General features: G+C 42.9%; 1 protein-coding gene across 1 annotated transcript; it reads right to left on the bottom strand.

Annotated features, from left to right (window-relative positions):
• Positions 1-3,850: 3,850 nt before the first annotated feature.
• Positions 3,851-11,990, bottom strand: adora2aa (adenosine A2a receptor a). The gene is made up of 3 exons (XM_061037228.1): positions 11,780-11,990; positions 6,579-7,291; positions 3,851-4,941 (listed from the first exon to the last, which is right to left on the bottom strand). Exons 2-3 carry the CDS (start codon positions 6,914-6,916, stop codon positions 3,963-3,965), a joined length of 1,317 nt encoding a protein of 438 aa, XP_060893211.1. The 5' UTR covers positions 6,917-7,291; positions 11,780-11,990; the 3' UTR covers positions 3,851-3,962.
• Positions 11,991-12,375: the final 385 nt, after the last annotated feature.

Genomic DNA, 12,375 nt, shown 5'->3' with positions numbered 1-12,375 from the left:
TAAACCTGCACCCCTTGTCTCAAAGCTGACTTGTGTAACAGGGTCAAATATGTTGGTGCATATTTCACTTTTTCACGTTTGTTTTAAGATAAATAAGATAAGATAAGATATACTTTATTCATCCCAGCAGGGAAATTTAGGTGTTCCAGCAGCCAGCATACATACAAACACACAACACAACACATATATACATACATATCCCACCCATACAAAAAAACATGAGCCCACAATACAGTTTGATATAGAAAAAAGTTTAAAAGTTTAAATGTCTTCTGTCCTTACTTAAAGGGGAGTCGTTATAAAGTGCAATTGCAGTAGGTAAAAAAGTATTTTTAAATCTGTCCTTTTTGCAGCTTAGCTGCCGTAGCCTCCCACTAAAAACACTCTTTTGTTCACACACGAGATTGTGTAAGGGATGCATGTTATTGTCCATAATGTTCAACAGTTTCTGTATCATCCTTCTCCCCATCACCACCTCCAGGGGCTCCACAGCAGTCCCCAGCACAGAGCCAGCCCTCCTAATCAGCTTGTTAAGCTTTTTAGAGTCACAAGCCCTGATGCTGCTGCTGCCCCAACAGATGGCTGCAAAGAAAATGGCACTTGCCACAACAGTCTGATAAAACATGGATAACATTTTGCTACACACATTAAAAGACCTAAGCTTCCTCAAGAAGTAGAGTCTGCTCTGACCCTTCTTGTAGACAGCCTCTGTGTGGTGCTTCCAGTCCAGTTTATTGTTCATGTGCACCCCAAGTATTTATAGCACTCCACCACCTGCACCTCATCCCCAAGGATAGAGATGGTGCTTAGCTCAGGCCTGTCCCTCCTAAAGTCCACCACCATTTCCTTGGTCTTTGTTACATTTAACACCAGGTGGTTCTTCCCACTCCATGCAACAAAGTTATCCACCAGCATCCTGTATTCTGTCTCCTCTCCACCACTGATACACCCCACTACCGCAGTATCATCTGAGAACTTCTGTAAGTGACAAGCCTCAGAGTTATACTGGAAGTCTGAGGTGTATAGTGTGAAGAGGAAAGGGGACAGCACAGTCCCCTGCAGCGCTCCTATGCCACTGACCGCCCGCTCAGACCTCCTGACACAGACCTCCCCAGGTCTGTGTCAGCCTCAAAAATTACCTGGCAATCGTCTGTTAAGTCTTATTTTGTAGTCCGCAGCCCCTTCTTCCTTTGTTTTCTTCTTCTTTGGTTATTATTACATATTTGTTTTGCCGCCTCCCCTCTGCCCTTTGGTAACACTTTATATTAAGGTGCTTGTAATAAGCATTAATAACAGGTAATAAATCACTTATAAGACCTTATTAGATTCTTATTAACACAAATAAGACTATTTAAGTGTTAATATAGGCATAATTAATGCATTTATTATGTCTTATAAGACACTTATAGGCGCTTATTAGAAACTTATTAACACTTTATATACCGTCATAAACATTAATAAGACTTCATGAGTGTTAATTAAACTATAAATTAATTTATAATTGGCTTGAAAGATATTTATTAACACAAAGAAACTTGTTTATAGACCACTTATCAACGTTCATAAGATGTTTATTAACATTGATAAGACTTTATTAGGTTCATATTAATGCCTTATACAATTCCCTGTGGGAAAGGTGGGTGTCCATTGTTTTCCTCCTTCCATCCTTTAATTATTGTATTATTTTGTGTATATTTATGTTCTTCAGAATGTTTTATAGTCTTTTATTAGCTGTTGGTATTTTGATTTAATTGAAATATCCTGAATTTATTGTTATTTTATTTTCCATGGAGCCTAGCTAGCCGTGCACAGCAATTTAAGCCAGTTTATGTGCACGCGCATTAAGCTAACATACATACCACACTTTTATTTAATCTGTGTAGGATCTGGAGCGGACTGAGAAGTTAAAAGGGAGTTTTGTCTGCGTTTCCCTTTTTTGCCAGATTAAAAGAGACGAGTAAGAATCCCAGTGTCACATCATCATTTCACCACAACACAACGCAGAAATCCACCGGTTACACATGCTCCGGACGCTTTGTGAATACAACCCCAGATCTGATAGGAACATGACCTTGTGTGGATAAAGTCATTGGGAGCGCTGCAGCCGCTCCTTACAGCGACTGAATCGTGTCTGGAAACATGTTGTGACCACTGCCTGATGCAAGAACAGTAACAGCTGTTTGAAAAGGTCAGATAATTTATTTAAAGGCTGTAACATGACAGAAGGTGATATCTGAACTAAACACAATTTCTTATTCCAACATTATAAAAAGAGTTTGACAACAGACTTCATTCCCAATCTGTCTTCAAACTCTCCATCAGTCCAAAGACGACATTTACACGAGTATAACTTAAACACACACACAGTCGAGACACAATGACTCAAGAGTACCTTAAAAAAAACGAGTTTAATTTAAAAATGTCAATAATGAAATGGGAGGGGAATCGGCCAAAAGGAGAAAAATGTCTGAAGTGTGATTTCTGGTGACGGCACTCTTCTTGAGATGGTTACGGTCTGAAAACAGGGGAAATGTTTGTGCAATGCAGCTCGAGGAACGTTCCTCTCTCCAGGATCCACAGTAGTGATAAGAGGTGAAATCCAACATCGTACATGTCTCCTTACATCCCTGAAAGACGTTTGTGTTTTTAGCCACTGACACGCTTGTACAGTGGGGGATTCATTCAACGCCTCTCTAACCCTAAGGCTTTATGGTCGTCCCTTCACACGATGTCATTTCAGCTTTCTGGATCATGCAGTCAGGGGTGTGTCTAAGGGTGGCCAGGGGTGGCATCAAGCAAGTAAAAATCCTGTTCATTTCCTCCATAGTTGATTTGATTATTAGCTGTGATGTCATAATCATCACAGGTAGACTGACCACGAGCTACCTGAGTGTGTAACGATGGTTTATGCTCCTTTAGGAGACACAAGTTCATCTTATATCAACCTTGCTTTAAGAACTACAATATCCATGATCATAAAGTGTCACAGCGACGTTTCTGATTGGTGGAGCTCGCTGTTACCATGGCAATGTTTCCTGTATGCTAACGGATAGTTCCCCTAGCAGGTTAGCTGGTTAATTAGCTAACGTTAAATGTACTAATAACCTTGTTGTGCTGCAGTCAATGTAGTTTATATTTTTAACAACACAAACTGCAACATATTAAAACACTTGTATTAACAGTTTAAACACGATAACAACGACTAAAGTTACATTCAAAAAGAGGGATCCTTCGCAATGCATTGTGGGAGTCGTAGTTCCTTGACTCTGGACGAGAATGATGTACACAGTCTTGTACCTTTGCCTTCCTCTCCATTTTTTCAAAGCCATTGAGGCGCTGAGTTAAATGTACTATAGTCACAAGTATTAGGTTAGCTGGTTGTCATGGTTACAGGCTTCACTCTATTGATATAATGATTTTGTGAAAAATCAAGGGAGGATTTGAACGGAAAAAATTACTTCCAGAACCAGAGTCACTGTTGAGCTTTATTGAAATCAGGTGTTTAATTAGTTTAGATTGTGACTTTGAACACACATCTTTGTTTTAGAGTTTCTTAAAGAAGTAGGCCAAGAAGATAAATTAGATTCTTGTGCATGAGTCAGAGCCCCCCTATGGGCCACCTCAGTCAGAAAAGCCTGGACACGCCCCCCTGCATGAACTTCATCATCATAGAGGAAGTGAAGGCATTTCGGGTTAGAATAAGTGTGTGACGTGATAAAAGCTGTGAGTTGCTGAGCTGCTCCTGGTCGTCTGGGATGTTAAAAAGCATTACACCATCTTTTGGTCCATGAGCAGTGCAACAACCTTCCAAATGAAAAGATTCAGTTATGTGGTCTCTTATCCGTTTACAGTGTTTCCATTGTCATTGCAGATAAGGAATTATTCAGATTCTTTACTTCCTCCTGAGGAGCTGAAGTTAAACTCTTACATATGTAAAAAAAAACATTCCTCCTGCTCGTGTGTCAGGATGCCTTTGCGAGCTCGTTGAAGCCATTCTTCCTCCTCTGCTTGTTTAACAGGGATGTGATCTGGGCTGAGCTGAGGTTCTCCTTGTCCTTATTCTGCACGTCTTCTGGTCCAGCGCAGTCTGTGGGGATCTGAGCCTGTCTGAGTGCATGCAGTGGACAGGGGCCCATCTTAGGATAGAAGGGAATCACCACCGACAGAGGGGGGTGGGATACCGCCACTAAACCGCCCCCTACTGGAGAGATCCGAGCAGGGCATCGATAGGAGCTCTCGTTGCTGCAGCTGCTGTGCTCAGAGAAGCGATCGATGCTAACGCAGTTCGCATTGAGTCTGATGGAGTCGCTGATGCTGTTGTGGGCGGAGCCGCGGCTCTCGAGCAGCTCCTGCCGGCCCAGGATGTGGCGCTGGATGATCTTCCGGAAGGTTTTCCGAAACTCCTGTATGCGGTAGGCGTAGATGAACGGGTTGATCACAGAGTTGGTGTGCGAGAGAATGATGGCCACGTACATGATCCAGGGCTGGGGGCGATCGCAGTGCGGGCAGAAGAGGGTGAAGCAGTTGATGATGTGCAGAGGCAGCCAGCAGACGGCAAACAGCCCGACGATGATGGCCAGAGACTTTGCGGCCTGGACCTCTTTCTGCAGCGTGGAGCGAGACCTCTCCCCGTGGAGCGCTTTCACCTCCATCAGCTTCAGCTGGCGCCGAGCGGCCATGAAGATGCACAGGTAGATGGCCAACATCAGCAGCAGGGGGATCAGCACACAGGCAAGGAAGTTGAAGTAGACCATGTACTCCATGACCACCACCTCCTCAAACAAGCACTTCATCAGGTTAGGGGGGCACGAGCTGTTGTCGTCACTCTTGGACTGCTGCTTGTTCCAGCCCATCATGGGAGTCAGACCAATGATGATGGATAGAACCCAGCAGACGGCGATGATGCCTCGTGCACGTTCCCCTGTCACCAAGCTGTTGTACCTGGAGGGGGGAAACGATGAGCATTAAACAGCAGCACTATCTGTCAGATTACAAACTCTCTTAAAGTCTTTATATGTGATTTTTTGATCCAGCAGATGTCGCCCTTGAGCACTAGCATGAAACTAAAACAACTTGCGCTGCATTGTTGTGTTAGCATGCTAATGCTAGCGATCTTCATTATGCTCGTATCTTCACACTGCATGTAAATTTACCTGAAATGAGCGTGATCTAGAAACACAGTTAAGCAGTGAGTACAGTATGTTATTCTTCTTTTCTCTAGTCCCTCAATTAAACAACTTTTATACGTGAGGGGAGGAGTCAGCCGGCCGTCCAGGCGATGTAAACAAAGTGAAGATAGGACTCTGAAAACTCTGAAAACATCACAGACAGTGGGACTCGGGTGTTACACCCATTGTAGACAGTCATGACTCACAGAGTTATTTTCAGAGGATATACTTGATTTATATTATATTTAAGTGTGAAAAATCACATAGAAAGAATTTAAAGTTACTGTTACTCTAACAGCCTCTCTAAAATGAATATCTCTTGTGTCTTTTGTAAACAGAATATGAAGTTCCCTCTGACTTATGAGTCGCTCTCTGACTCTCACTTCTCATCGTACCGGAACTAAAAGCAAGAGGGGTAAACAAACAAGTCTTTCAGGCCTCCTCAAAGGAAGAGTCTATTTTGAGGAGCGCAGTGTGGGAGAGCAGCTGATATATTTGGCTTGTTTCTGTCGCATTCTTGAGATGTTAAAGTGCAAAGGTCGACGCTGCAAAAAAACACGTGCAGAAGTCTCACGTATCGTCTGCGAGAGGAGGAGGAGGAGGGAGCGTAAACAGGAAAGCTGTGAGGGAGGTCCACTGTGTTCGCATGATGATGTCACAGCTTGAGCTGCAGTTTATTAAGTGACAGGATCAAAGGCTGTATGTATATTATCCCCAATGCTTAATCCAAACTGACATCCCACATACACATTGTTTTTACAGGACAGTAATAAGGGTCCATTACGGGGGGCGGGGGGTGGTTTTGGTGTGATTTGTTTGAGTGCTCCTGAGGGGCACAGCCCCCGTGGGAGACGCCATTCCTGGACACAACCATTCAGCCAAGAGTTTCAGTTCAAATGTCACGTCTGCATCGACGGAGCGAGATGACCTCTGCATTGGAAAGAAACGAGGGCTACAAAGTACGACACCTTTCAAATGCTCTTCCTTTCCCCCTTCTTTATTGTTTATTTTTTAAGATTTATTTTTGGGCTTTTTGTGCCTTTAATTAAGAGATAGGACAGTGGATAGAGTTGGAAATCAGGGAGAGAGAGAGTGGGAAAGTAGCCACAGGTCGGATTTGAACCTGGGCCGCCCGCTTGGAGGACTATAGCCACCATACATGGGGCACGCGCACTAACCACTGCGCCATCAGCGCCTGTCTTCTTCTGTTTTGAGTAGAGGTCTTTGTTTCAGGTTCTAATTTTTCTCAACATATCTCATCAACATTTGTGTTCATGGCTGGGAACTTTTATCCATTCATGAATGAATAAAGCGTACACTACACTTCCTCTCTATCTGCATGAGAAACCCCCTCCTCACTTATAACTTCAGAGATTCCCCCACGGTGAAGAAGTATTTAGGGCCTCTGACCTGAGCGGCAGCTTGATTGCGATGTAGCGGTCGATAGCGATGGCCAGCAGGCTGAAGATGGAGCTCTGGGTGAGGACCAGCACAAAGCAGGCGATGAACAGGCATCCGTAGAAGTTGGAGCAGAAGCCGATGCTGATGACGATGGAGAAGGGGATGGCGAGGACCCCCACGGCGATGTCGGCCACAGCCAGCGACACCACGAAGAAGTTGGTGATGGTCTGCAGGTTGCTGTTGAGGCACACGGCCCAGCAGACCAGCACATTGCCCAGCACGGAGAAGACGGCAATCAGCAGCTCCAAGACGATGTAGAGGATGGAAGCAGCAGAGGAGTCCGACATGCTGAGACAAACGGTAGGATCACTGATGATGATGAGGGGGGAGGAAAGCTCGTCTCAACGACCATAGCTGCAGACGGGCACTCAGCCTCCTCACCTCCAACACTTTCAGAGACATCCACCAAACAGCTGTTACCACTTCTTCACACCTGCTAAGCTGCTCAAACAGATAGGAAACAAAAAAACTCCACTTCAGATGTCACCGCTTGAGCTCCATGAACAGGTCTCTAAATGCCTTCATTCTCTCCTGGTGCTGAGCTCCTTTGCCGTCCTCTTCCCCGGAGCAGGTCCTTCCCCTCTGGAGCTTTTTTCCCATGAACGTCTTGAGGGGGCTGAGATGGTGCCAACAACGCACATCACAAGGAACACAATCTCTAGCTGCAGATAAAGAGAAATAGAGGAAGTTCATTTCTACACTCCCACTTGTATCACTTCTACCACAGTGCTAGCTGTAAAGTGACTGAGCTCTTTATGAGCTGATTTTAAAAGAGCAGTATGTAACTCTGACCATGTTTAAAATGGGTACTGCAGTCTAAATTCTAAACATTGTAGAGAGCTCTCCCCCCCCCCCCCCCCCCCCCCCCCCCTCCTCTCTAGAGTCGATGCTCACACAGGTCACCATGTGGTGGACTCTGAAGCTTCAGTGTTTATCCAGCTCTGCATGGGTCTGTAAACCTTTCTGTGTTCTAACCTCTCTCCATTTTTCAAAAACATCTCCAATATTGATCCTAGTTTGAGCACGTTTCTGCTTGTGGAGCTTATTAGAAACATGCAGAGGCTTTTTAGGTCGGGTACAATCACTTCTATCTGAACCACTCTTGCCCGCTTCCATCGCTGCAACACCTGTTGACCTGATAACTGCTCTCATATCTGACAAGGATACCGTTGTATCTGTGCAGCACGGGCCCATGAGATAAACTTTATTAATCCCTAATTGAGATACATTTTTTTAACAGCTTAAAAACATAGGAATGGCAAAAAGTAAAAGAACAAACATATAAACAGTAATTAAATATGAGTAGAAAATACGCTCCTCTGTGCCTAATGTGAAAACGCCCTGAATCTCATAGAAAAATGTCAGTCATTTGGGTTGTGATTTCTCCTTGAGGAGTTGGTGGTGGGTCCTGAGGCTCGACCAGCTGAGAACCACTCATCTAAACAATAACCATGATAGGATAGTTTCACTTAACTATCAGCACGACTGAGCGTGTGTTGTAATCCATAAATGTCGCAGGAGAGTTGTGTCTTCCGTTCACTTCAGCCAGGCTTAAGGGCATCAAAAAAGCACAATTCCTGGAAATTACATCAAATGTCCCCTGGTCGATTCTCCATAAATAATGCAGACAATAGTTGTGTTGTCCGGTGTCTCTGAGCCACACACCATAAAAGGCTTAACAAACACAAATCTGTTTTCATGGTGTGATCCCTCAGAGGGAGGCTTCTTGAGGTCACTTTGAGTTTTTAGAGATAGCAGCTGTGCTGGAACGCCGGGGTCTTTGCTCTGGGAGTCAGGGTTTTCCCTTGGACGAGACCTTTTTATTCATACCAAAGACTTGTTGTTTCAAGGCTGACAGTTATCAGGAGGTTATAACAGCCCAATCTATTTGACTTACAAATAACGATTCTGTGGGTGTCTTTCCTCTCAGCTCGGGGTATTTGTTTGTCTTGGTGGTCTCAGAGGTTCAGTGTTTCATTTCAGTGGATTATAATGTTTAATGCAGCGGCAATGGGTCCAAAGCTAAAACTCCCAGAGGACAGGAAAAGGAAATGTTGCATTTATGAAAACTATGACGGTGATTCTCCCATGCTAGCAAAGAATCTTACAATAACAAGTCATCCTTAAATAGAAATACTGAAACACATCTGAGAGACTCCAGAGACCCACAGTGAAATAAGACAACGAGGTCTTTGATATGAAAGGCTTCAGTTCACATAAACAACATAACAAGCCGAGCAAGATGGACTCAAAATGCTCCGTCACAATCACACTTAAACTCCTTAAGCACCTAGCCACCTCCGTCTCTAGCTAGACTCTTCTCCTCTGTCGCCCCCCGGGGTTGGAACGAAGTACCAAACTCCATTCGATCTGCAGAGTCCCTCTGCACCTTTAGGAAAAAGCTAAAGACCCAGCTCTTTATGAACACCTATGACCTTAATAATACTGATGATGACGATGACGATAGTTTTTATGGTTTTGATGCTGATTAGAACTAACTCACAAGAACAGTTGTGCTCTGCTTCTGGTCACTTCCTGTCAGCACCATAGACTATAAATATGAATGGACGAAGCCTGAGTGACGTCAGTCGTCTGTTCCTGCAGGGGGCTCCGGAGGGGGCAGCAGACACCATGCTGGAAATGCTGTCTCAGTCTAACTTTCAGTCAACCTAACGACAGACTGAGATCTGGAGCTGAGGCGGGTTTTAAGTCTCTTGAGGAACCGTTACATCACGCCCACCTGTCAATCAGGTCAGCAACACGCCTAACTATGGATAACACGTTCATAAAATTGAAACAGAGTAGTTTCTAAAAAATTCAAACCTGTACAGTGTGTGCCAGTGATGACAATAACTAATAATCAAGACCTATTAAGTTTTTTGTACCAGGCTGTAAACATGTTTATTTATGCTGTAAAAACCTCTTTTTTTTGTGTGTGTGACTTCCTGTGTTCCTGCAGCCAGCCTCTAGTGGACACTTGACAAACTGCAGGACTTCAGACTTCCACATTGGCTTCATTTTTCAAGACCAGCGGTTGCTGCTTGGTCAGCACCTGTGAGTCTGATCAGACTTAAAGCTGTTTGTTTGCTCTTCCTGAGGTTGTTTCCTCCTCTCTTGCTTTTGTTTTACTTACTCTCTGATGTACGCCACTTTGGATTAAAGCGTCTGATAAAAGAATAGTAGAATGATCCTCATCATAAAGGTCAGCAGCAGCATCAACATGTGTGTAGGTGATGAAAGATTTTAAGGAGAGCTATTAGCAATATCACATCGAGATCCAGATGTAGTCCTGATCATCAGCTCTGCTGTGATTGGGTCTGAAGATGTTTTTTTTAATATATATATTTTATATTTTTAAATTCTATTTTATATATTGTAATAGCTTCTTATACTGTGTTATTTAAGTTGTTGCTAGTTCTGCTTTATTTCCTTGTTAATTGTTTAGCACCAATACACCAAGTCAAATTCCTTTATGTGTAAATGTACTTGGCAATAAACCCAGATTCTGATTCTGATTCTGATTCTGAAGACAATGACAGCAGTGTTGATATCCAGAACAACATCTCCACCTCCAGTGTCATATTACTTTAATACAACAGTTAGAAAAGCAGAAAATAGTGATATAAAGTAAATATCAACTACAGGTTAGTTTTGAAGTCCACCAACTCAACTAGTTCCTCAGTTTAACTGAAACTAGACTGTTGCCAAGCAACCCAAACATTCTATTCTCCTGTTGGTGTCCATGGTAACCACAGAGCAGCTACTCTGTAGTATGAACCTTCACATGTACGATAAAATAAATGAATGTGATCATGAAACCAGTGACATTAGAGTGTGTTGTGTGACTCTGAGGTTTGAGTTTGAGTTTGAGTGACATCATTGGAACTTTTACATCATGATGGAAAAGTTCCAATGATGTCACTCATGGGAGGCCTCTTGTCTAATCAGATTGCTCGGTCTGAACTAATTGTTGTAAAATGTGCTTTCAAAGCTCCAGCCAGGGGCCCCAACTGTCATATTTAAACACATTTAAGTATTTAAATTATGAATAAACATATCATTTGTATTAATTGTAGTTTTATAGAGACATTTAAGTATGTATGTTCAAGATAAACAAATTAGCCTAATTGCATCATTACTGTCACATTATTGCATCATCTTTAACAACTGCTTTTTGGAATTGCCAAATGCCAAAATCCACATCCTAGAGCTTTATAATGCCAGCTATTAGAGATTGTTTATTAGGGGTTTAACAGCAAAACTTTGCCCTGACCCCCCTCCCATTGTGACGCCATGTCATGTCATTAACTGCTCAACATGAACTGTTAGTTTCACTTTGTTCAGGATGTACAGGTTTTTATCTCCACATGACATGTCAACTCTTTAGAGATGCTTCTTTATTAGTGAGTCTGACGGGATGGTGAAGGTTTAGTACCTCTGCATCAGACACACGTGGAGTCAGTTATCAGACCTGCTCGTGGTACCTACGGTCTCTAAATGTACTATGGGAGGTAGAGCCTTCAGTCATCAGACCTGCTCGTACAGACACACTGTACTTTTAAGAATAGACTTTAAACTTTACTTTTTGATAAATCTTATAGTTAGAGCTGGTGCTGGTGTAGACCAGCTCCTAGTAATGCTGCTATAGTCTTAGACTACCGGGGGAACTGGTACCTTGAGCTCCTATCTCCCTCCCTCCCTCTCTTTCTCTCTCTGTGTGCATTCACATCATATTACTGTAAATCTGAGTTACTAACCATATATTTCCTGGGAGCTCCTGAGCTCTCTTAGGGTTCTATTGTGGTTTATTGCTGCTTTGTTTTGTTCTTGCTGCAAGGTGAGGAGAGTTAACACCCAGTTTTGGGACACCTTGTACAAGCTTTATTGTGTTCCTCCCTCATTTCACACACGCCCTCAGATGAAAGCAGCTCACGGTGAGGGCTCTTAGTTACTTGTGATGCAAATGTTTGCGCAGCCCTACAACACCTTTCATAAAGTTTAATAACCCTTTTCTAATATCAATAAATACATTTAAGCACATAGGTTAAATAGAAAATATAAATAAATATATGTTAGATTCCAATGTCAAAAATTCAGGTTTTGATGAATTTTTGCAGCAATAAACATTTTGAGAACCTGAAAAGACTCACCTCTCGATGTCCATCAGTCACTGGTGATTCCCGACTAACAGAATGATTATATTCTAGTTAAGTCTGATAGAACTTCAGGAAATCAGGTTAAAAAAAAACAACAACTGTTCACCTCCCACTGAGTGAAAAACCTCTCCCACAAACTTGATATAAAAAAAAAACGCCTGATTACTTCACTTGATCCTGTTGTTCAAGTCAAAGAGTTTGACCAGTTCCTCCTGCTGACGTTTTACAACTCACACTGCTTCTTATGTGAAATGCTTCAGACGCTCTTTTCCTCCCTCCCCACAAACCACACACAGACACACCACACGCAGACAAACACACACCCCTCATAAAACATATTCAGCATTCTGTTTCCTCTGCGGGGGCGGATCAGTTCAAATCCTGTTGTGTCTTCATGACTCTTGCTGACACACTTTAAACTTGTTTTCATGTGACAGTCTAAGCTTAATAATCCAGTTAATCTGGACAAATTCTCACAGAAGACAAATAAACAGATACTATATGTCTGATGCCACATACCTCTCACACTCGGATTTCCTCTTAAATAAAACATGCTGCAGCTCGTGTACTGACTAGAACTAGGAAAAGGG

The sequence above is a fragment of the Labrus mixtus genome, chromosome 5 (assembly GCF_963584025.1).
Source record: "Labrus mixtus chromosome 5, fLabMix1.1, whole genome shotgun sequence".
Taxonomy (NCBI): Eukaryota; Metazoa; Chordata; class Actinopteri; order Labriformes; family Labridae; genus Labrus; species Labrus mixtus.
Note: the sequence above shows the minus strand (reverse complement) of the source record. Positions and strands in the feature narration are given on the sequence as shown.